General features: G+C 41.6%; 1 protein-coding gene across 1 annotated transcript in view; it reads left to right on the forward strand.

The window, feature by feature from the left end:
- LOC111967110 (5-hydroxytryptamine receptor 4-like) overlaps positions 1-8,938 on the forward strand; it is a 78,865-nt gene extending 69,927 nt beyond the window's left edge. The window contains exon 4 of the mRNA XM_070444729.1: positions 4,875-8,938. Within this exon, the coding sequence (XP_070300830.1) occupies positions 4,875-4,965 (91 nt within the window). The 3' untranslated portion in view covers positions 4,966-8,938. The remainder of the gene's footprint in view (positions 1-4,874) is intronic.
- Positions 8,939-25,896: the final 16,958 nt, after the last annotated feature.

Consider the following 25,896-nt stretch of genomic DNA (forward strand, 5'->3'; position numbering starts at 1 on the left):
ACTAGCATATGGGAATTCTGTATGATGGAGCTGCATGTCTATATCCAGACTAGCATATGGGCATTCTGTATGATGGAGCTGCATGTCTATATCAAGACTAGCATATGGGCATTCTGTATGATGGAGCTGCATGTCTATATCAAGACTAGCATATGGGCATTCTGTATGATGGAGCTGCATGTCTATATCCAGACTAGCATATAGGCATTCTGTATGATGGAACTTCTCATTTAAGTCTTTCTTTAAAAAGAGATTCCTATGTTAATTACTACATTTGGCTAAATCATACCCAATTTTGAGTTTCCATCCCAATATTATACTTTATATACATCACAGAAGACTGAAATATAACAAAACTGATTGACATTTCAGCAACAACAAAAAGTGTGTATTAATTATGAAATTATTCAAAATATTAAGATAATTTCACCCATGAAGCCACTAGGTAATTTGACTGCAGGAAAGGGCTACTGCGACTGCATACATAAACACTAGAAACAACAGTGGGTGGTGGCTGAGGCGGAGTATTATTCATTCAGCCTGCATCCCTAGAGAGACAATAGCTCACTTAATCAGGCTGGTATCATTCAAGTCAAATCTGGGGCCCCCTGCCCGTGACCCCCTGCCGCCCTGCCTGTCCCTCTTCTGGAGAATGACAAGTGGAATGTGAGCCCCAGTGGAATGAAGGGATGCTGTTCCTGCTGTGCCCTGATGCCCTCCCTGTGCCCTGGTATGAACTAGAACATGTTGGAGTAGATTAGTATATAATAGATTTCCTCTCCCCCTGCAAAGGAAGCTTGGAATTGCAGGATTGCAGATCACCAAGAGGAGCAAGTTATCTGGGTTTTACTTTTCTACCTAATCCCATACAGCTCAGTGAGAAGGCTCCTGGTCCTTAGCAGGAGGACAATCTATAGCAGGGTTTTTATTCTTCACTCTGATGTTACCCAGGTAACCAGAAAAACTAAAGGAAATCATGTATTGATCCAATCCTTTTTCTTTTTATTGTTGTTTAGTTAGTTTCCCGGTCCCCACTCTCTGAGTCTTTTCATTTCACCGTTTACATTTTCAAACTGATGTCCAACTGTKTAGTCATTCTCCGAACAAAGGTGTTCAGCCAAAATTTGTCAGGATGAGCAGATTTATTCTACTGGGTCAAAGTTGAGAAGTTAAATCCCTCTTACAGTAAATGATGGAGTTCACTTTGAACTGCCATCCTCTACCAGAGTAGCTGCAATTGTATGCAATAATTCCTAATAGAGTTGCCAGCCTTCTACTCTCAGTGTATGTGATTGGCAGTATTCTACAGTTCACAGTATGGAGTAGGTTGTGGTCTCTGTAGTGTGTGGGTCCCTGGGCAAGAAGCGTTTATCCCACAGTGCAGCATATGGCACAGATCAAACACTTGACTGCTGTGGTCAAATCTAAGTGGCTGCTATGCTGTAGTCAGTGGTAAAGAGCCATTATTACCAATAAGATGAGAGCTGAGTTGGATGTCTTTAACACATCTTTGATCATCCAGCGCTAGTTTGAATACAGAGCAGGTAAAATAAGGCAGGTATTTGTTCTTATTTGTAAGCTTGGCCAAGTAACGTTTTTGGATTCAGGAAGCCTGAGTATGTTTTAGATAGATTGTATTAAAATGTCAGTCTTTTCAAATGTATTTACAATACACACACTACTAGTGAAAGTACAGTAGGCTAAATATCTGATCTGAACTCATTGATGTCATAGATTTTTTTGTTTGTGTAATTGTAATTGTGGAGATTGAGGCTACCATTTCAACACGATAGATCATGTGAGCATGCATACATGAGGACAAACTGAAGAGCATGAATAGATGAGATGTACTGTAGTCAGCCTTGGCTTGAAAGACCAACATCCAGCCATATCGCAATGACTTGAAAAGAATGGTTGGTGAAAAGAGTGGTTAGGTGTTAGGTGTTAATGAAGTCAGGATGAGAGTCAGAGAGAGAGCAGTGGAGAGTGGTCAGCAGAGACATCCCAGTCAAGTGGAAGGAAGGTCAGACAGACAGACAGACACACGGCGGGGGCTCTGGCCTATGGCAGCTTATGTGTTTCTGTAGCCCCATCCTTAGTATATAGAGCTTAGGGCCTGGCCCGTATCCACAAAGCATCTCAGAGTAGGAGGGCTGATCTAGGATTTGTCCATACAATCATATTCATTTTGATCTAAAAGACAAAACTGATCCTAGATCAGCACACCTACTCTGAGACACTTTGTGGACACAGGCCCAGGAACTGAGGGGCTGATATAGGGACACAGAGAAAAAGAGGATCTTCCCCTCTAACACAGTCATGTGTTTCCAGAGCATTTAATCCATTAGGAGCAGTGTCATCATCTTCCGTTCAGTCTGTGGTCCTTTCTGTGGGTAGGTGGTAGCACTTGTTGGGTTAAACACTGCAATGTGGCAGCAATTTTGGTTTCTGCTAAATTCCGGAACATTAGGGAGGTCTGAGTTTTTTTGAAGGTACATTTCACGGCCAATTTCTAAGCAGGAATCACCTTTGGTTTGGTTGYTTATGAAAACATCTCCTAATGAGACAGTGAGTCTACATTACAGTGACATTTTAATTCACTTCTGTGTAAGCAATTTACTCCAGAGAAATGTCTCATTATATGGTTTACAAATGGTCTTTCTTTATCATCCATTTGATGAATTGCTGTTTTGCATGTTTAAAATGTAATTTAGTGAGCATGATTTTTAATGCAGTGGTATCACCCATAATTCTGCCAATCCAGGATTTTGCTATATTCATTTATTGGAGTCAATTACCTTACCTTATTGAATATTACCTTACCAGTATATGAATATCATTCTGAAACCCTTGGTTGAAAATAAAATCCAAGATGCCATTGGTTTAAACAAATGTGGTGTCTGTCTTGACCGATGCATCCGGCCTCATTAMAATTATACCCATGTTTAACRCGGAACTCAAACCGGCTGCRCGCGTGCGCCATCGTGCGCCATCGTGCGCCATCGTGCATAAATGTATTTTGTCCCCCCACACCAAACGCGATCGATCACGACACGCAGGTTAAAATATCAAAACATACTCTGAAACAATTACATTAATTTGGGGACAGGTCGAAAAGCATTAAACATGTATGGCAATTTAGCTAGCTAGCTTGCACATGCTAGCTAATTTGTCCTATTTAGCTAGCTTGCTGTTGCTAGCTAATTTGTCCTGGGATATAAACATTGAGTTGTTCTTTTACCTGAAATGCACAAGGTCCTCTACTCCGACAATTAATCCACACATAAAACGGTCAACCGAATCGTTTCTAGTCATCTCTCCTCCTTCCAGGCTTTTTTATCTTTGAACTTATGTGGTGATTGGCATCTAAACTTTCATAGTATTACCACGACGACCGGCAAAACAGTTCGTCTTTCAATCACCCATGTGGGTATAACCAATGAGGAAATGGCACGTGGGTACCTGCTTCTATAAACCAATGAGAAGATGGGAGAGGCAGGACTTGCAGAGCGATCTGCGTCAGAAATAGGAATTACTTCTATTTTAGCCCTTGGCAACGCAGACGCTCGTTGGCGCGTGCGAGCAGTGTGGGTGCAATAATTGAATAACTTGGATTTCAACATTTGCAACGCTCGCACACGCGACGTGTCCGGTCTGGTCAGCATGTTAGACATTAAAACCACAGGCTTTAATTGGTCTTTGGGTTAATAGGATTCAAATTCTACCTCTACAACCACCACCATTACAACCCCAGTCATATGATTTCTCAAATATGAAGTGAAAGAGAGGTTATTTCTGGACAAGCCTTTCAATTATGCAGACATAGTCCTATAGCATGGTCATTTGACTGCTTTTCCAAAGCCTTGGACGATGTCAAGAAATGTCTAAATTTTCCTCAATAGAATGTTATATGTGTCGAGTGAATGAATGATCACATTACAGTAAATGGGAGTTCATGCTAATTTCTGATTCTATGTCCTTTGCGGGGAGATGATCCGTGCAAAACATCCCTGAAATTGAACTCCATATGAAACGGTTGATCATATCGCTAACTCATCTGAGAGTCACCGTGTCCGGAGAAATAAGGATTAAGAAAACATCTGTGGCCCTAAACTTGTCAAAGTAAATTGATGGCATGAATAAAATGTGCAGCTCGATGGTTTTAAATCATCATTCTTTATCGTCTCGATTCTTCAACATGACACTATTTCAGTCATCCATTAAAGTCAAAATGTCTGCCTATATGCCAATCTGGTGTATCTTCAAGTTCTCATGATGCCAGATGGTGAAAGGGAGAGTTGTCATCTCAAGTAGGAGTCTCGCTGTCTTGACTCAGCCTTACATCCCACTTGTTCATGTCACATCGTATAATTGGAGGGGTATAGTTGTATATTTGAACAGTGTATCTGAATGTGGTCGTTATAAAGCACTCGGACTACATTATAGCTTCCTCACTAATCCTGGTTGACCATGGCCCTTAGGGAACCAGTTACGGTTTCACTGTRGTTCCACTCCTGTATTGCTGCCAACAACAACCTCAGAGAAGAGAAAGTATGGCTCACCTCCTCAGAGCCAAACCCAATGTACTGTCATCCCAGAGCTTCATGTTAACCAGACTGCTTGAACCTGGCAGAAGAGACATGCTGCTCTCTTTATGTGGGATTTAAGTTACTCAACAATACCTCTCTCCGTTCCAGGGTTGGCTATAATTTCGACAAAACAGTGAATCCTAAATTAAATATATTGTTATGCACTTTCTGTAATCTGTGTGCTGTGTGTGTTTTAGGAATGTCTCAGAATATTGAAGCACATTGAATGATAACCCCATGTCACTTTGAAACTAATGTTACATTCTGTGTTTCGTATAATTTCAGGTATGCTGCCCTGCACAATGGAAACCACATTGAACAGGAAAAGCAGTCGTTGCAAAGAGAGGACACAGAGTCGCAGGAGTCCTGCTTCTGACAACCACAGACAGACAGACAGTCAGACAGACACTTCCCCATGCAGGCTGAGACAGGGACTGGGTCAGAACCATCCCTAGAGGGGGTCATTGTAAAACAGCCTCTCCAACTGAGAGACAGCCAACTCAACAACATCTCCGGACTTCATTCTTAGTAGCAGGATTTGATTATGGACTGTGGAACACTACAAGGTGAATAATTTTGCCAAAGCTATTTGATATGAACTTGGTTTTAAGATGTGTCCTTCCATATTTCCTTTGCTTAGAAAAGGAAGGAAAACACTCMAAATCTCTCTGATCCACTATAGCTCCGTTAGAACAGAGAATGTTTCAGTAAGGCTTAGTGTCACTTAGAATGAAGCATTAACTTGAAATGTTGTAATTTAAAAAATGTAAAGGTCTCTTATCTCTCCCTGTCATTGGTGCCCTGTACTCAATCACTAGCAGCCTACATCATCTGATTTCTCTTGATGTTCTGCACAATCTTCAAAAGCCCAAAGGGATAGAAAGTAATTGAACACACCTACGGTAAAGTATGAAGATATTCAGCTCTTGACCGACTCTTGATGAGTATTATTAGCTGCTAAAATATATAAAGGATCCATCCCTTCCCTGTCATGACTCATCTCTCAGATGTCTACAAGGATGGACCATGCAATAAGATGGACAAGTTTCGATGAAAGCTTTTAAAAAGTTATGGTTGCTGGAGTCATTTAATCTTGGTCACAGTATTTTGCCTCCTACTGCTGCTGTGTGGTAGGCTACTACCGTACTCTGTACAGTACGTGTGTGCATACTGGAGATCATGTCCTATGCTTTTTGAAGTGCCGCTCTCAACATCACGTGTGTTTAGTCCAGTCCACAGTAACATCCAATGTTTTATACATGACTAACAGTAGCCTGAAAACATGTGCCAGAATGTACTCACATTTTATATTCATGAACAATCAAAGGTATCCTTGAACTGTATACGCAGCACTTCAGCCAATGTTTACTTGCACCTGAAATGTAAACATTGGCTTTTTCACTTAGGTTATTTTCCTGTGCAATTTCAGAGCAAACCAATCCACTTGCTGAGTCCTTCAGTAGGCTACCAATGAGGTCTGGCTCATGTTAGGTATTCGCCACCAAAGCCAGCATTTCATTTTCTATGAGTCACCAAATAGAGGACCAGTGGTTCAGTTAATTATATTTTCTGTCCAAAGCACTGGGAATATTTACTTTTAGTAAGCAATGTAAAGAGATCAACCAACAGGATGAAGAGATTACCAATTGTATTTTCCCCCACACACACACAACACACATTCAATTTAAACTAAATGATCCTGTTGGTTGAACTTCCTGATGAAATGTCCAACCTTTGTAGATATCKGCTTTTGATGGGCTAACAGCACGGTCCTCATGTTTCTGTAATGCAGAGAATGTAGATGACCATTCAGATCACTCAGAGTGTTGGGTGTTGACGGCAGGGTCAAGTGTGTTACACAGTGTCCAGAAGCATTAAGCCATTAATCATTACATCCATCCCGTCTTCCTCCTTACAAAACTGAAACTTCAGTCACACACTCCTTCATCCTGTCCTTGGATTCAATCTTTCCCMTGGAGATTCATGAGAAGTAATAATAACGTTGAGTTTTATTTTAGGAATATTTATACTTTTCAGGGGAAGGTTTTTAGTGGCAATGACAGTTCTGCTATTCCAGAGGGTCTTGGTCGATACAAATGTTCTTGTTTTTTCCTGCAGTAACTGACAGCTAAATGTATTTAGAATATATAGGCAGAGCATTTACAGTGCTATACCCTCCCGCTACAGACATCAAACCAATGTGTTTTTTGTTCGTTTTTTAAAATTCTCCTTTTAAAAAACGATTTCACTCACTGTGACCTCTTCCATAATTGAAGCACTAGCACTTTTGTAAAATATAGATGATAATGTAAAAAGATTATTCCATAGTCTTCTCATCAGTTGATTGTCTGAGACCAACATGATGTAAACCATGAATAGGTATTTTGATCACTTAAGTTATTAACTTTCCTTTTCATTCATCCTGAGGATTTAATTTAATTTTTAATTTAATTTTTGGTGATACATTCAGAAAATTCTGTTATGTCATTTAAAAAAAAAGAAGAATATAAAAGTAACTACACTGTGTATAATCCATTCTAATTATATAAACATCTTCTCAAATGATTCCTTTTATGAGTAAGACCGTGCACTTTGTACAAACAATGCAACATAATGTTTGTCCGTGAACTATCTTAACATTTCATTTGTATATTTTATTTTGTGTTTGTGTTTTTTAGGAAGTGAATTCAGCCAATGAAGCAGATGAAGCGTTGTTCTGTCTGCATAATGAAGGCTTCTGTTTCTGAGATTTTAAAGTTTAAATAGTGATGTATTTTTCTGCAAAGAGTGTAAAATGAGTCTGTCTGTTCAGTGGGCAATTATAATGACTTTATATTCTCCATTCCAGTAGCTCTGCTGGCCTATCCTTCCAGCACAGTATAATGGTAAAGGCTGAACATGTATGCTACGACTGATGTGGTCTCATACAGCTGTTGATTGAGCTTTGTTATGTTCAAGATGTTTATAAACCTTGTACATCACAACATTCTATTGCCAGTATTCAGTGGACAGTGGCCACCATAATAATGTCAGCCAAACTAAAAAGTGTGTCCCATCATGTTTTGTTTGTGATAATAGGTACAGGATTCTGCATACGCACTCCCCCGGGCCTGGCAGTTACCATGACACCTGGAATATAAAGCTCTGTGATCGACATGGTACATTATGTGTTGGTGGTTGAAAATCCAGAATTAGAATACTGCCTGTAGAGATTTAAAAAGGACAACCTCCTGTGGTAATAACACACCTTTCATGTTTACTATAGTACTTTACATGCAAGAGGTAGATTTGAAAGGAGAACCRTCCACTAGCACATATTTGACAGCTGATAATGGGACGTATGGTAATTCATTGTATCTTCTGCTTTGTCCAGTAGGAGCTCCTATTAATCCTTTGTGGATAACATACACGTACGTAAAAGGTCAAAGTGATGATATATTCAATGATTCACCTGTTCATTAGTGATCAGAACCACAGGCGTCTTCTAGTCCCTGTGGTGTATTCTAACACCCCCAGACTCTGCATACTCAGGACATCTGAAGCCCCATTTATACCTGCAGCTAACATGCATCCTTCCTCCTGATCTTGTCCTGATCTTGTCTGTTTACACTTACACATAAGATCTGATCAAAGTCTTTGAACCGTCCAAACCTGTCTGGAAATGTGGGTACAATCAGAATGTGGAGATGATCCGAACACAGGACACATGTTAACACCTATAAATGGGTCTTGAGAGAGGCTGAGCTTTGAGGTCAGTTGTCAAGAGGCGAAAGGCAAGGGACTGCACCTCACATAGAGAGCTACAATGTAATAGGCAGATCAAGTCAATCGTACATAACTCATCTGGGGAGATATTAGACAATGAGGAAGAACAATAACCATTTTTGTTATGCCAATTTTAAACATACACAAATGTTGGTACTTTTGAATCTCAACAAAGCATTGCCTTTTAAAAGTTGATCTAGATGCAACAATGTCATAGAAAGAGTTGTATCTCAAAGCCATACATTCCCTTACGGTTTGGACATTTTGGTTCAATCCTTTTTCAGTTTTCGTCATGTCGTCACCATGTCTTCACCCTAGGAACCCCCCAACCTTCCACTCTCACTCTTAGGGTGCCGCCTCTGAAAGCTGCCCTGAAGGCAGAGCAAGCTCACAGCATGAATGTGCTCTACAGTAAATCTCCCAACAAGGTTGTTGAAGAATAAACTTTTGTAATAACACTCAGTATTTCTTTTGATGGAAGAAAGATGGGTCACTATTTTCATGTGCTATGGTTTCTTCTCTGTCAGGGAGCTATAATGTGTATGACTTTTTCTGTTGCTATGTGACAGCTTTAATAAATGATAATGAATGATAATTGAAGACGGAGAGACGTTACTAATCCCTGGCGTCAGGTTTCCTTTTGACGTCACCTGGCTCTGATAGAGAGCATGCTAGTCATTTACATTACAGATAATAATGTCCTTCAAGCTCTCCATAAACAATTACTGTTAGCTCCAAATGCTAAGCATTCAAAGTCTCTCCCTCTCTTTCCACAGAATCAGTGAGGGAGGGATTGGAGTGTTCATTTGCTGCCTGGCTTGTTATATAATAGTGAATTGAGCAGGTCACATAGGTTGGGACCTTTTGCCCTTTCCCATAAGCAATGGCCCTCAGTTCCAGTCCCTGGGGCACAGTTAGAATACAGCCTATTGATTCAGAAAGCCGGAGCTCATTTCTCCTTCAGCCAATACAAGATAAATGGTATGCGTCACTTCCAACCTCTCAGTACACGGGGAATGCATCTGACTGAGAGTTCTTAGAATAAGTATACCTCATGTACCAGGTAAAAGCAAACTTACATGTATGTTCCTCTTATCATGTTCTACATTCGAGTCCCATGGGTCAATAATTATGCTAGTCATGTTAGCATAACGTCACATTAATGTTTCCTTAGGTGTACAGTAATGTTAATGCTAACCCAATCACACACATAGGTCATCAAACATGTAGGTTCTTGTACAAGCTGGGTTGCTGCTGTCATTCTGGTCCCAAAGCTGGTAACCATATGGCTCAGCTTGGTTACCAGCAGACCTTTGACAGACAAGTACCACACATCCTGGTTCCCAGACAGACCTACGACAGACAGACGTGAGCCTCATCACACGATGGCATGTTTAAATCAGATGGAAACCCTTACAGAATCACAATATCTTGCAGCTGTCAAAGCAACAACGTTTTCCATAACTGGTTTAAGAGATGGACTTGCCACCTTGGGGTTTTGTCTCCCCATTCTGGACTACAGTAGGCTATGTGCCTGACACACAACGTAGTCTCCTTCTTTCTTCGTCTGCTTCTTTGCTTTAAAATGTATTTACTGTGTATCCTGACACTCTATGCATAAGCTCACACATACACTCACACCAAACTTCAGTATGAGGCATCCTGCTGTAGATTAATTTTACAGTGCAATGACAGGTTGGACTATTGCACCACCATAGAAAAAAACTGTTTGGCAGCTAGCACAGATACAACTGGTTCCAGGATATATAAAACTTTTCTCAATAAGCAATCACATTGGCAAAGTCAAGGAGGTTTTTCCTTTCTGAAGCTGATTGGCCTTAGCATGCAGGGACTCATTTCCTGCTTATTGATTTGATCTACTTCCTCTATATTTCTCATACCTGACATTCCGTCATTTATTTCTCAGTCTATTCAGTGTGAATATAATTTGGAGAGAGTTGTTCACTCCTCAAACACTATTGTTTTGAGATAAACTTCAGTTTAAATGGAAACAGTTATCTATTGATTACCATTACCATGTTGAGGTTAACCGACATTGATGATACAAGCTTCATCAAGTATTTTCTACAAAATCGTTGAGCCAGTAGAACTTCAGCTCTAATTCCTGTGGAGTTCACAGTTTGGCCTGATTACAAAGAGGATTCTTGGTCCCTAACAGTTATCAAGCACCATGTGGAAGCCAACAGTATAATTATTGCGTGGAAACTGAACAATGTCTCTCCCTGATTGTCTCGTGGAGGAGTTTCAGAGCACATTCATCATTCCCTCCCTCCCTGTGAGGATCAGGCCATGTTTCATTTAAAAAGAGAGTAGAAAAAGCAGCACTTTAACAAGTGAAAATGTCAGAGTACTAATGGACTGTGCACTTACTGACGTAGTGAGCCTCTCCTTGGGTCGTCACTAGTTACCACAGCCACAAAGTCATAAACCCCACCTATTCTAACATTTCTCTTCTTAAAATCTGATTTTAAACCTAACCCTAACCTCAACCCTAACCTTAGCTACACTCTTAACCTTATGCCTAACCTTAACCTTGAGGAGAGAGATCATCACATCGCAATTAAAGCTTGCCTAACATGGTAATAATGCTCCTTTCACCGATTTATTTTGCTGATTATTTTTCCCGGGTGSTATTTCCCATGGCACTCTCTCATAACTGTCTCAACTTGACCTTTAAACATACATTCTAGATTTTAATGACTTTGTAAGCTTTCTAATAATGCATCTAACCTTTAGAACAGGGATGCGCAACTCCAGTCCTCGGGGGCCAGAGATGTCAGACTATTCCCCCCATCCCTAGCAAACACAGATGATTAAACTAATTACATTCTAAGTCCTTAAGAGTCTAAGCGGGGGGGGGGGGGGGGGGCAGGGGCATATGGAATTGTTTTAAGAAGGTCAGACCAAGGATAATTTAGCCATTTGATTTTGAATTGTAGGACACCTTTAGGTTTTAAAATATAAAACAATTATTAGATGAAACATTGAATTTGGCCTTACTGCTATTAGCCCATAGAAGCGCATTGAATAACATATTTATACATGCAAAAACAGATAGTCAAAAATATAATMAAATAAGGATGTTTTTTGTGTAGTGTCTGTCCTATATCTGAGAGATAGAAAGATCAAGATTTTTGTTCTGTTTGACACCTGTTATCCATCTTATTTTAGGCACTAATCTACTTTCATATATACTATACATCCATAGTTTTTTTTAAACTGGTACCGGGCTACCTTCAGACGAGTCTTGAGAAGCTTGTGGGCATCCTAGAGCAAAACATGTACATGTTCATGAGAGTCTCACCTTTCCACAGAAGGGTCATATCAGTGTGTAGCCCAAACTGTTCARGCGCTACAGATAGACGTTGGCAGATCGGTGGTACCGACTTCAGGCGTGTCCAATACCGCATCTGGGGGTTATAGAGCAAAATGGAGAACGCCATCGTCTTTTTGAGAGTCTCATCTTTCCATAGAGTGGTCATACTATTTCGGATGCTACAGACGTTTTCGTGAGAAGACCGATTTTCAGGATGTCTCTTGGTCTGACAAAGACCTCTGTACTGTAGTTCGGCCACCTTCCAATGCAGATGTGGAAGGTCGACATTGGCGGATGCAGTGGATTGAGATGCAGCCCATGCAACAAAACAGATCTTCAACAGACATATTTCAATGGGGATTTTCTAATTTTGCTGATTAGATTTCCATGTGTGTTAGCTGGGGCTGGGGAAAAYGTGTRACACCAGGTAGACCCCTGASAAGTGGAGTTGCTCATCTCTGCTTTAGAGGTTCAGAGGATCTCACTCTATCAGCTCAACTTGGATGGAGTTCGGCCCTTATACTATGGGGCTCTACAGTGTAATCCAGAGATGAGAGCTATGTTAATTTGGAACAGTACACTCCAATGTGAGGAGATGCTCAAAGGGCAGCCAAGTTGAGCTAACCCTTCTCTTCCTCTGGATGGATTATGGAGGATGGTGCCTCTCAGGGATCAAAAGGTGATCGACTGAAGATTTTAGCTGTGCTTAGCTTTGTTTGATGTACTGTTATCATGTTCTGTATTTGTTCTTGGTAGAAATGGGTATGAAGGAGAGCTCTGAGATGTGAATGGGAAACAGTTGTCCAAGAAGTGCTTATTATAACACAACTGAATAAAGAGATGTTTTGGCAGGAGCACTGTCTGTGAACCTCCGCCACTCACTTAATATCTTCATAAAATGTGTCCTTTCGCCTTTAGATTTAGTCTGCCTTGCTTAGTGCACCAACTCTTCTCCCAATACATTTTTTTAAAGGCCAACCTGTCAAAGCAGGGTAATGTTTCAGCATATCCTTTACAGTTTAAGATGTTCTGTTTAAGATACTAGTTGCCATTCTACTCAAATAAAASACAGGAAAAACATTGCACCCCTTTTAAAGTAGCTGCAGTGATGGCATACTAAGACAAATGTATGTTATTTCCCCCACACATTCCATAGATATTTAGAGCGCTGTCTCTCTGCTTGGAATGGGTTTACTAGTAGTGTCCTAAAGTGTCTCCTGCTGATTCCTATCTGTGGAGTGTKTTACGACAGACGCTCCTTCATTCTCAGCAGCACCTCTGTCCTCTTTTATTAGACGAGCTGTGAGCTGGGGGAGAGGTGAAGAGAGAGGTGCCAGAGTTCCACTGGACTGATGCTGATGATGACTCCCACAGGCATGGGCCTGTAGAAAGAGTCTCAGAGTATGACTGCTGAAATGGTTGTATGCCATTTCTGTCCCATGCAACATTGCACAAGATCACCTTTTCTACGTGAATTGTTAACAGAAACAGCGTCACTTGTCTTTCTTCTTGAAATTCAAGTCTTTAGGTGCCTTTTGGCAAACTCCAAGCAGGCTGTCGTGCATTTTACTGAGGAGTGGCTTCTGGCTTCCTGTCTCAGACTCTACGACAATTCCTTCGACCTCATGGCTTGGTTTTGGCTCTGACATGACCTGTCAACTGTGGGACCTTATATAGACARGTGTGTGGCTTCCAGGGCATCTCTTTGGCCTGAATGCCAAGCGTTACGTCTGGAGGAAACCTGGCACCCTCCCTACTACGGTAAAGCATGGTGGTGGTAGCATCATTCTGTGGGGATGTTTTTCAGTGGCAGGGATTACAGGATTTGGTTTTAGATAATAATGAAGAACATTACATGGACAGGGGGAGCCGGATCCTGAATCAGCACTCCTATATTCTAGAGCCCCCAGAACATCGTCAATACAGGGGGGGACTCAGTTGTGCTTCGACCCCTGGTATCATATGAGCATACATAAGACATGGTAAAATGTGTAGAATTGCAGAAAATTWGCATTAAAAATGCAAAAAAATTGTGTAAACAATTTGAACATTTTGGGATTGCATGGGTTGAGAGGTGGGGTTTGTCGCTACAATGATAAATGACAATATCCATCCGGACCTTTTCCACCTGGGAAATCTGTGTGATCGGACCTTCTCAGATAGTAGTTGAGTACCCTGGTCTATAGTCTGAGATGAGCACTGAGCCACGGAGGGAGGTGAAGAACTGACATACCTACTTCCATGCTGATGTGGCTCCTCTTAAACAGAACAAACCAGGACATCTCAGAGTAGGATTGCTGATCTACGATCAGTTTTGCTATGTTGGTCATATGAATAAGATTACATGGACAGGGGTGAACTGATCYTAGATCTGCATTCCTACTTTGAGACTGCTTATCCTGACGGAGCGCTGAGACACAACTTTGTTGTTAAGTCTGGTTTTCCATTACTATAACAAGAGTAGTGGAGAGAGATTCAATGATGCCATGGCGTGTAGTAACATACTGCAGAATCCCAGTGTCTGATGAGGTTCCAGGGGATCAATGTAAGATCCAGATCCATCCTAACTTCAAGCTCAGAGCTAATTATATCTTTCCATAGCCTTCAGTCATTTAGGTCATATTCKTTCAGATATCAAGTCATGTATATGCTTTTGATTCCTCCAGTCTAGACATAAGTGAGTTTTGATTTCATTTTAATGTATTTTTGTTTTTCTGGGACCACACTGTTTGTCAAATAATATGCACAAAGTGAGTGAAGGACGTGTCTGTCTGCGAGGGATATTGAAGAGATCTTTTACTCACCACCTGTTCCATGTCAAACACCCCACAGTGACAGCAGGAAACCACTACCAGGCACAAATCATAAATCACAAAGCCATATTATCCACTTTGACTGGAGAAATGTATAACTTGTAAAATACCGTCTTGATCTAAGTCCAGGTGTTTTTCCTGAAATAAAGCCTTGTTCTCCTCTGTCATGATTTATAGAAACCTATATCACTGGATGTGCTGTTGTACTTTTATCCCAAACCAATCTCAACACAATCAACACTRATATCTGAGCTACCTCTGTTTATCAGTGGATTCTACTAAATAGTTTTCAGCAAAGACTCCGGTTGTAATAGATTCGATTTGCTGGGCTCTGTGTAGTTTGGCACAAGCCAGGAGAACCCACTGTTGTCAGCGCTGTGGCAATTTTGASTGTTTGTTCCCTTCCCTCCAACCYTGCAAAAACACTTATGGTTAAGTTGGATCACAAATCAAGCCAACTCCCAACTCAATGAAGAATGTGCCTGCTTTCCACATAATCAGATTTAGTCAAATAGAAGTAGGAGCAAGTTAATTCAACAATGTGTTGGACGGATTTCCTTTTGAGTGGGACATCAAGTGGCTAGTGTTGAGCACTTGATGGTAATGGCTTTGCCGGATTTGACAATGGRATTTACAGCCATAGGACAAGCTGAATATTGGCCTACTTTATCATTGGTTTACAAAGGCCAATGCCACAGCCATTTCTAGTTTTCATTGAAAGCTCTGTATGACACTTAGAAAACCAACTAGACATTTATAAACCCCTTAAAATGTTTCTAAATGTAGCCACTCAGACATTGAGATTAAATCAAAGCTATGATACACTTTAGGTTGATAATTAAAACTATAAAAAGACTATCAGGATATGTATAGACCCCCTATGGATAAATTCCTTAATTGTATTTCATATTTCATTTAAATTGACAGCAGTTTAACAGACGTTTCAAGTTTTATTGTCACATGCACCAGTACAGTGAAATGCCTGACTTGCAAGCTCTAAACCCAACAATGTAGTAATCAATAACAATGTAATCAAATCAAATCAAATTTTATTGGTCACATACACATGGTTAGCAGATGTTAATGCGAGTGTAGCGAAATGCTTGTGCTTCTAGTTCTGATCATGCAGTAATATCTAACAAGTAATCTAACAATTTCACAACAACTACCCTCTCCACTACTGTCCATTCGATGTGGATCAGGTGGTGCTACCTCTGCTGTTTCCTGAAGTCCACGATCATCTCCTTTGTTTAATTGACGTTGAATGTGAGGTTATTTTCCTGACACCACACTCYGAGGGCCCTCACCTCCTCCCTGTAGGCCGTCTCGTCATTGTTGGTAATCAAGCCTACCACTGTAGTGTCATCTGCAAACTTGATGATTGAGTTGGCGGCGTGCATGGCCACACAGTCATGGGTGAACAGGGAGTACAGGAGAGGGCTGAGAACACACCCTTGTGGGGCCCCAGTGTTGAGGATCAGTGGGGCGGAGATGTTGTTTCCTACCCTCACCACCTGGGGGCGGCCCGTCAGAAAATCCAGGACCCAGTTGCACAGGGCGGGGTCGAGACCCAGAGTCTCGAGCTTAATGACGAGTTTGGAGGGTACTGTGGTGTTAAATGCTGAGCTGTAATCGGTGAACAGCATTCTTACATAGGTATTCCTCTRGTCCCGATGGGTTAGGGCAGTGTGCAGTGTGATTGCGATTGYGTCGTCTGTGGACCTATTGGGGCGGTAAGCAAATTGGAGTGGGTCTAGGGTGTCAGGTAGGRTGGAGGTGATATGGTGCTTGTCTATGGTGTCCCTCTTGAAGCATGTGGGAACAGCAGACTGGGATAGGGATTGATTGAATATGTCCGTAAACACACCAGCCAGCTGGTCTGCGTATGCGCTGAGGACGCGGCTAGGGATGCCATCTGGGCCGGCAGCCTTGCGAGGGTTAACACGTTTAAATGTTTTACTCAAGTTGGCTGCGGTGAAGGAGAGCCCACAGGTTTTGGTAACAGGCCATGTCAATGGCACTGTATTGTCCTCAACGCGACCAAAGATGTTGTTTAATTTTTCTGGGAGCAAGACCTTGTTGTCCGTGACGGGGCTGGTTTTCTTTTTGTAATCCGTGATTGACTGTAGACCCTGCCACATACGTCTTGTGTCTGATCCATTGAATTGCGACTCCACTTTGTCTCTATACGCTTAGCTTGTTTGATTGCCTTGCGGAGGGAATAGCTACACTGTTTGTATTCGGTCATGTTTCTGGTCGCCTTGCCATGATTAAAAGCGGTGGTTTGCACTTTCAGTTTTGCGCRAATGCTGCCATCAATCCACGGTTTCTGGTTGGGGAAGGTTTTAATAGTYGCAGTGGGTACAACATCACCGATGCACTTGCTAATAAACTCACTCACCGAATCAGTGTATACATCAATGTTGTTGTCTGAGGCTATCCGGAACATATCCCAGTCCATGTGATCAAAGCAATCTTGAAGCGTGGAATCAGATTGGTTGGACCAGCATTGAACAGACCTGAGCGCGTAAGCTGGGAGCAACAAAATGGAGTTGTGGTCAGATTTGCTGAAAGGAGGGTGAGGGAGGGCTTTGCATGGGTCGTGGAAGTTAGAGTAGCAATGATCCAGAATGCTGCCAGCCCAGGTTACGCATTCGATATGCTGATAAAATTTAGGGAGCCTTGTTTTCAGATTAGCTTTGTTAAAATCCCCAGCTACAATAAATGCAGCCTCGGGATATGTGGTTTCCAGTTTACATAGATTCCAATGAGGTTCTTTCAGGGCTGTCGAGATGTCTGCTTGGGGGGGGGGGGGGATATACACAGCTGTGATAATAATAAAAAATAATTATCTTGGTAGGTAATGCGGTCGGCATTTGATTGTAAGGATTTCTAGGTCAGGTGAACAAAAGGACTTGAGTTCCTGTATGTTGTTATGATCACACCACAACTCGTTAATCATAAGGCATACACCCCCGCCCTTCTTCTTACCAGAGAGATGTTTGTTTCTGTCAGCGCGATGCGTGAAGAAACCGGGTGGCTGTACCGACTGATAACATATCCCGAGTGAGCCATGTTTCCGTGAAGCAGAGAATGTTACAATCTCTGATGTCTCCCTGGAAGGCAACCCCTGCTTGAATTTTGTCTACCTTGTTGTCAAGAGATTAGACATTGGCGAGTAGTATACTCGGGAGCGGTGAGYGATGTGCCCGTCTACGGAGCCTGACCAGAAGACAGTCCGTCTGCCCCCTCCCTTCTGCGGCGCCATTGTTTTGGTTCGCCTACTGGGATCCGATCCATTTTCCTGGGTRGTGGTCCAAACAGACGGTCTGCTTCGGGAAAGTCGTATTCCTGGTCGTAATGTTGGTAAGTTGCTCTTATATCCAATAGTTCTTCCCGGCTGTATGTAATAAGACTTAAGATTTCCTGGGGTAACAGTGTAAGAAAAAATACATAAAAAAACAAAATATTGCATAGTTTCCTAAGAATGCAAAGCAAGGCGACCATCTCTGTCGGCGCCATGTTGATACTAGAAATAACAAGGTAGAACAAAAACACATGAGAAATAAAAATAAGAACACGATCAAGCAAGTAAGCATACAATATACAAGGTCAGTTCCAGTACCATATTTACAATGTGCAGGGGAACTGGATGGATAGAGGTAGATTTGTAAAGGGGTAAGGTGACTAGGTACCAGGATATATGATAAATAGAGTAGCAGCAGCGAATATAGTGATTGTCTGTGAGTGAGTGTGTGTGTGTGTGTCTGTAGAGTCAGTGTAAATGTATGTGCATGTTATGTGTGTGTGAGCAAATGATGGCGTTAGTGTTTGTCTGTGTGTTGGAGTATCAGTGTGCGTAGTGTGTAAAGCCCACAGAGTTCAAATATAAGAATCAAATACAAAGGTCAACTCAGATAGTCCGTGTAGCCATTTTGTTAGCTATTTGATTAGCTATTTAGCAGTCTTATGGCATGGGGATAGAAGCTGTTAACTTCTTATGGCTGGGGGCAGTATTGAGTAGCTTGGATGAATAAGGTGCCCAGAGTAAACTGCCTGCTACTCAGGCCCAGATGCTAAGATATGCATATTATTAGTAGATTTGGATAGAAAACACTCTGAAGTTTCTAAAACTGTTTGAATGATGTCTGTGAGTATAACTCATAACTCATATGGCAGGCAAAAACCTGAGAAAAAATCCAACCAGGAAGTGGGAAATCTGAGTTTTGTAGGTTTGCCTATCCAATATACAGTGTCTATGGGGTCATATTGCACTTCCTAAGGCTTCCACTAGATGTCAACAGTCTTTAGAACCTTTTTTCAGGCTTCTACTGTGAAGGAGGGGAGAATGAGAGCTGTTTGAGTCAAGGGTCTGGCAGAGTGCAATGAGCTCACTCAGGCGCGCCCCCGTGAGAGTTAGCTTGCGTTCCATTGCATTTCTGAAGACAAAGGAATTCTCCAGTTTAAACATTATTGAGGATTTATGTTAAAAACATCCTAAAGATTGATTCTATACATCGATTGACATGTTTCTACGAACTGAAATGGAATTGTTTTACTTTTCGCCTGGCCTGCGCGTCATGAATTTGGATTTTTGAACTAAACTCGTGAACAAAAAGGAGGTGTTTGGACATACAAAAAAGGAGGATTTTGGACATACATTTTGGACTTTATCGAACAAAACAAAAATGTATTGTGGAACTGGGATTCCTGGGTGTGCGTTCTGATGAAGATCATCAAAGGTAAGTGAATATTTATAATGCTATTTCTGACTTATTTCTGACATCACCGGATGTTTTGGAGGCAAAACATTACTGAACATAACGCGCCAATGTAAACTAAGATTTTTGGATATAAATATGAACTTTATCGAGCAAAACATACATGTATTGTGTAACATGAAGTCCTATGAGTGTCATCTGATGAAGATCATCAAAGGTGTAGATTAATTTTATGTCTATTTCTGCTTTTGTGACTCCTCTCTTTGGCTGGAAAAAAGGCGTGGTTTCTGTACTAGGTACTGACCTAACATAATCAAATGGTGTGCTTTCGTCGTAAAGCCTTTTGAAATCGGACACTGTGGTGGGATTAACAACAAGTTGATCTTTAAAATGGTGTAAAATACTTGTATGCTGAGGAATTTTAATTATGAGATTTGTTGTTTGAATTGGCGCCCTGCACTTTCACTGGCTGTTGTCAAGTCAGATCCCTTCGAGGATCTCAGCCGTAAGTTTTTAAGGAGCCTGTTGTGCTTGATGCACAGTAGCAGAGAGAATAGTTTATGGCTTGGTGGTTGAGACTTTAACGATTTCGGCTTCTCTTCACACACCTGATACAGAGGTCCTGGATGCAGGAGCTGGGCCCCTGATGGCAGGGAAGCTGGGCCAATCAAGGTGGTGCTATTGCCATACGCAAGCAGTATGCAGCCAGTCAAGATGCTCTCAGCTGTATAACTTTTGAAGATTTGATGGCTCATGCCAAACCGTTTCAACTAGCATATATTTTGATGATAAATGACCATGGCAGACACAAGCATAAGAGACAATGTGCTTGTGCTGCAGACACATGTCAAGTATATCTACCAAATCAGTTTAATGCAAGTCTGACTCACCACCCCTCCATCAGTGTGTATGTACAAGCCTTCAGTTAATCGTCAGATTTACAACCCTGTGATGGTCCTCCTTGGTGCTAGACATTTATTTGATCATAGAGATGTAGGACTATATACAGTATGTAGAGACATGTAGGTACATGTAGGTCTATATATGTAGAGACAGTAGTACATGTAGGTCATTATATGTAGAGACAGTTAGGTCTATATATGTAGAGATATGCAGTACATGTAGGTCGATATATGTGTGAGATACTGTATGGAGATACAATACATGTAGGTATATGTATTGTAGAGACATGTAGGTACAGTACATGTAGGTCTATATATGTAGAGATAACTTGGTACTGTAGTCATATATGTAGAGATAACTTGACTGTAGTCTATATATGTAGAGATAAATAAAATAAAGTGGTGATCCTAACTGACCTAAGACAGGGAATTTTACTAGATAAATGTCAGTAATTGTGAAAAACTGAGTTTAAATGTATTTGGCTAAGGTGATGTAAACTTCCGACTTCAACTGTATATGTAGAGATATGTACGTTTGAAGTCGGAAAATTACATTGCTTGTAAAAAAAATATCCTGTCTTAGGTCAGTTAGGATCCCCACTTATTTTAAGAATGTGAAATGTCAGAATAATAGTAGAGAAAATTTATTTATTTCAGCTTTTGTTTCTTTCATCACATTCCCAGTGGGTCAGAAGTTTACATACACAATTAGTATTTGGTAGCATTGCCTTTAAATTGTTTAACTTGAATCAAACGTTTCGGGTAGCCTTCCACAAGCTTCCCACAATGAGTTGGGTGAATTTTGGCCCATTCCTCCTGACAGAGCTGGTGTAACTGAGTCAGGTTTGTAGGCCTCCTTGCTCGCACACGCTTTTTCAGTTCTGCCCATACATTTCCTATGGGATTGAGGTCAGGGCTTTGTGATGGCCACTCCAGTACCCTGACTTTGTTGTCCTTAAGCCATTTTGCCACAACAAATGGGGAAGACCCATTTGCGACCAAGCTTTAACTTCCAGATTGATGTCTTGAGATGTTGCTTCAATATATCCTTGGTCCTCTTCTTTTCACGGCCGTGACAACACTAACTTGACAACATGATAGTTTTCTCATGAAGAACATGAAATCTCAATTTGCCTCCACCTAGGCCAAAGGAATCATGAAGGGATATTTGCTGTTTAAAGAGGAAACTGCTGTCTGAAAAATGTGGACTTTTWACAAATTGCAGTAATTGCTTTACCCCATAGCCCTACATAAAAGAGGTGATGGCGTTGTTTAATTGAATTACCATTAGGGGGTCGGGTGGCTGAGGGTTGGGTGCAGTAATTGTGTCTATAGCAGAGGAAGCCAGAAGGAAAATGAATTGTTAATCGCTTGATTTAATTAGTATGACTACTGGGAACAAATTAGAATTAAGCAATAACGCCTGATGAGGTGTGGTATTCGGCTAAAGGCTGTTCTTAACCAAGACGCAACGCGGAGTGCCTGGATACAGTTTTAGCCGTGTTATATTGGCCATATATCACAAACCCCCCGAAGTGCCTTATTGATTTTATAAACTGGTTACCAATGTAATTATAAGAGTAAAAACAAATGTTTTGTCATACCCGTGGTATACGGTCTGATATACCACGGCTGTCAGCCAATCAGCATTCAGGGCTCAAACCACCCAGTTTATAATAGGGTATAATCTATTTTCCCTCTCACTATCATGAAGTAATCTAGTGGCACCGTCTAGTGGAGAAAACAAGTATGTTTCCAAAGTGATATATATGGATTAGCTGACAACATCACAAAAATGATGTGCAGGCTTCAATGGGGCACTAGATTAGTATGTGAGTTGTTTTGATTCTGAATGGCCAGATAACTAGCAACAACRACAAGAAACTGCMATGTGGGGAATCGTTTCAGCTAGTTTCATCTTGTTCTTGATACCATGTCTTGCTTTGAGATGTTTTGACTGACTTCATGTCAATGCTAATATGGCTAAAATTCATTAACTAGCTAACCAACAACTGTAATGATGTATTTGAGAGACAATTGCTCATTTAGCAAATGTCTTTGTTTTTAATAAACATTGGAGACAAAATATAGTTTACATGTTGTCAACAATCTAAGCCAACCCTAACCTCTATGAATCCAAGAGTGGAAGACTCCTCTCTTGTCTCTAAAAGTAGGCTCACTTTATGTGAACAGTCCCATCACAAGTCAGACTGTTGAATTAACTTAATTTGAACGTACTTTACCTGTTGTCTGCTGATTTTGTCCTGAAGTACTGTTGGAGGTAATCTGAGACCAAATATCCGCAGACTAGTGTTATTAACCCAACTTTCAGTACGTTGGTCTGTATGTCACTTAGTATTTCTGATTTTAACCAAAGAACAGACCAAACCTTGTCCCATGCAAWCAGTTGGCAAATTTCACAAGCACTTCCAGCTGATTGCGAAGGAGCAYGCTTTGGTCGACAACGTTCGGTTACATTTGTCCAGTTTTGTAGTACTCGAGTCGGGTCTCGAAACCACATATTGAGTATCTCGTGTCGGTTACATTTTTACTCTGTCTTGACTTGGTGTTCCCAAGACCTGCAGAGTAAAAAACTCATAATCAACTTCCATTTAGTCAGCGCATAAAAGCCTTCGCCAGGACAAATATATACACTCCTTTCTTGAAACAATATCTTATGGCCTATAGAAAGCTGGGATTTCTACTTAACTCGTAACATTACTGTCCTATACTGTCATTGAAGAATTGCCTTGACTCTCTGATAGTGAAGAGTTGGGGAAATTGTTGGAAAGTTGGGCGCTTACTATTAGTAAAGGGGAGACAGGGTGAAAGTGTAACAGTCTTTATATCTATTATAGGCATGTCTTAGCAGTGGCGAACCTATTGGACCTAGGTCTTCAGTGTGTGACAGGTTAGTACAGTGGCGAACCTATTGGACCTAGGTCTTCAGTGTGTGACAGGTTAGTACAGTGGTGAACCTATTGGACCTTCAGTGTGTGACAGGTTAGTACAGTGGTGAACCTATTGGACCTTCAGTGTGTGACAGGTTAGTACAGTGGTGACCCTATAGACATTCAGTGTGTGATAGGTTAGTACAGTGGTGAACCTATTGGACCTAGGTCTTCAGTGTGTGACAGGTTAGTACAGTGGTGAACCTATTGGACCTAGGTTTAATGTTTAGCACACAAATAACTGGTGATCTAAAGTTTAAATGCATGACATAAGATATTTTCAAAGAGATGGCCAACAACAGCATGCGAGCTGCAATAAAAACACAGTTCCACTCACCAGATGATGATCATTTGAAATGTAACTTCTTGCTGAAAGTTATTCTTTAAAAGGGAGAAGCTAACAAATTAGCAACAACATCCTCTTTGATAACACCCGCTGCAGCCGCTGCAAACTAGCCTACAGSAAAAGCTAGCAAGACCGTGGGAAAACTAGTGCTCACTATTGCACAGTGACCTGTTGGCCATTACAAGTTAATGTGATTGGCTGATTCCACTGTCACTCAAAAATGTTGCCCTATTACAATTGAATGGCAGATGCCTTCTATCAAGCTTATGATAGCCTAGCCAATGGCTGACTTAGCTAGCCAGATGTATCTCCCCCGAGACCACCAGAGAAAAATCCTGATTGGATCTTTTTTTTCTCTTCATTTTAACCTTTTCCTTTCTAACAAAAACTGAGGCGATCAAATCGTTGGCCTTTCTCTGAAAGTGTAGAGGGCCCTTATTGTTCCCCACTGTGTTTGGGATAGTACATATGTGTGGAGTCGCTCTACTTGCCATCAGCATGTATTTATTCACCATTCAGAATGTCTAAAGAATCAATATGTTCTTCTGAAATATCAACACAGAAATACTGGACATTTTAAGTCTTATTATGATGACAATTTTACACAATTACAGTCATGGTCTTGAATTGGTCTCACTACCTCTCAGGTCTTGGTGTTGAAATGGTCTCACTACCTCTCAGGTCGAGGTGTTCTCTGTGGAGAGAGGAGGTTTCTGAGGAGAGAGGTGGTATTCTCTGTAGAGAGAGAGGAGTTGTTCTCTGAGGAGAGAGGTGTATTCTCTGTAGAGAGAGAGGAGGTGTTCTCTGTAGAGAGAGAGGAAGTGTTCTCTGTAGAGCGAGAGAGTGTTCTTCTGTAGAAGAGAGGAAGTGTTCTCTGTAGAGAGAGAGAAGTGTTTCTGTAGAGAGGAGGAGGTGTTCTCTGAGGAGAGAGGTGGTATTCTCTGTAGAGAGAGAGGAGTTGTTCTCTGAGGAGAGAGGTGGTATCTCTGTAGAGAGAGAGGTGGTATTCTCTGTAGAGAGAGAGGAGTTGTTCTCTGAGGAGAGAGGTGGTATTCTCTGTAGAGAAGAGGAGGTGTTCTCTGTAGAGAGGAGAGCAGTGTTCTCTGTAGAGAGAGAGGATGTTCTCTGTAGAGAGAGAGGAGGTGTTCTCTGTAAGAGAGAGGAGTTTCTCTGTAGAGAGAGAGAGTTGTTCTCTGAGGAGAGAGGTGGTATTCTCTGTAGAGAGAGAGGAGGTGTTCTCTGTAGAGAGAAGGGAGGGTTCCTGTAGAGAAGAGAGGAGGTGTTCTCTGTAGAGAGAGAGGAGGTGTTCTCTGTAGAGAGAGAGGAAGTGTTCTCTGTAGAGAGAAGGGAGGTGTTCTCTGTAGAGAGAGAGGAGGTGTTCTCTGTAGAGAGAGGTGGTGTTCTCTGTAGAAGAGAGGTGGTGTTCTCTGTAGAGAGAGAGGAGGTGTTCTCTGTAGAGAGAAGGAGGGTGTTCTCTGTAGAGGAGAGAGAGGTGTTCTCGTAGAGAGAAGGGAGGTGTTCTCTGTAGAGAGAAGGAGGTGTTCTCTGTAAAGAAGGAAGTGTTCTCTGTAGAGAGAGGTGGTGTCCTCTGTAGAGAGAGAGGAGGTGTTCTCTGTAGAGAGAAGGGAGGTGTTCTCTGTAGAGAGAAGGAGGTGTTCTCTGTAGAGAGAGGTGGTGTTCTCTGTAGAGAGAGAGGAAGTGTTCTCTGTAGAGAGAGGTGGTGTTCTCTGTAGAGAGAGAGGAGGTGTTCTCTGTAGAGAGAAGGGAGGTGTTCTCTGTAGAGAGAGGTGGTGTTCTCTGTAGAGAGAGGTGGTGTTCTCTGTAGAGAGAGAGGAGGTGTTCTCTGTAGAGAGAGGGTGTTCTCTGTAGAGAGAGAGGAGTTGTTCTCTGTAGAGAGAGTGGTGTTCTCTGTAGAGAGAGAGGGGTGTTCTCTGTAGAGAGAGAGGAGGTGTTCTCTGTAGAGAGAGAGGTGGTGTTTCTCTGTAGAGAGAAGGAGGTGTTCTTTGTAGAGAGAGTGGTGTTCTGTAGAGAGAGGGGGTGTTCTCTGTAGAGAGAGAGAGGGTGTTCTTTGTAGAGAGAGGTGGTGTTCTCTGTAGAGAGAGGTGGTGTTCTCTGTAGAGAGAGGTGCTTTTCTCTGTAGAGAGAGGGGTGTTCTCTGTAGAGAGAGAGGTGTTCTCTGTAGAGAGAGGTGCTTTTCTCTGTAAAGAGAGGGGTGTTCTCTGTAGAGAGAGGTGGTGTTCTCTGTAGAGAGAGGTGGTGTTCTCTGTAGAGAGAGCGCTGTTTCTGTAGAGAGAGGTGGTGTTTCTCTGTAAGAAGAGGTGCGTTTCTCTGTAGAGAGAGTGCTTTCTCTGTAGAGAGGGGGGGGTTCCTGTAGAGAGAGGTGGTGTTCTCTGTAGAGAGAGGTGCGTTCTCTGTAGAGAGAGGTGCTGTTCTGGGTGACTGTCTGAGAAATGTGCCCTGCTTTGTTTGAAA

Source organism: Salvelinus sp. IW2-2015, linkage group LG8 (assembly GCF_002910315.2).
Source record: "Salvelinus sp. IW2-2015 linkage group LG8, ASM291031v2, whole genome shotgun sequence".
In the NCBI taxonomy this organism is placed as follows: domain Eukaryota; kingdom Metazoa; phylum Chordata; class Actinopteri; order Salmoniformes; family Salmonidae; genus Salvelinus; species Salvelinus sp. IW2-2015.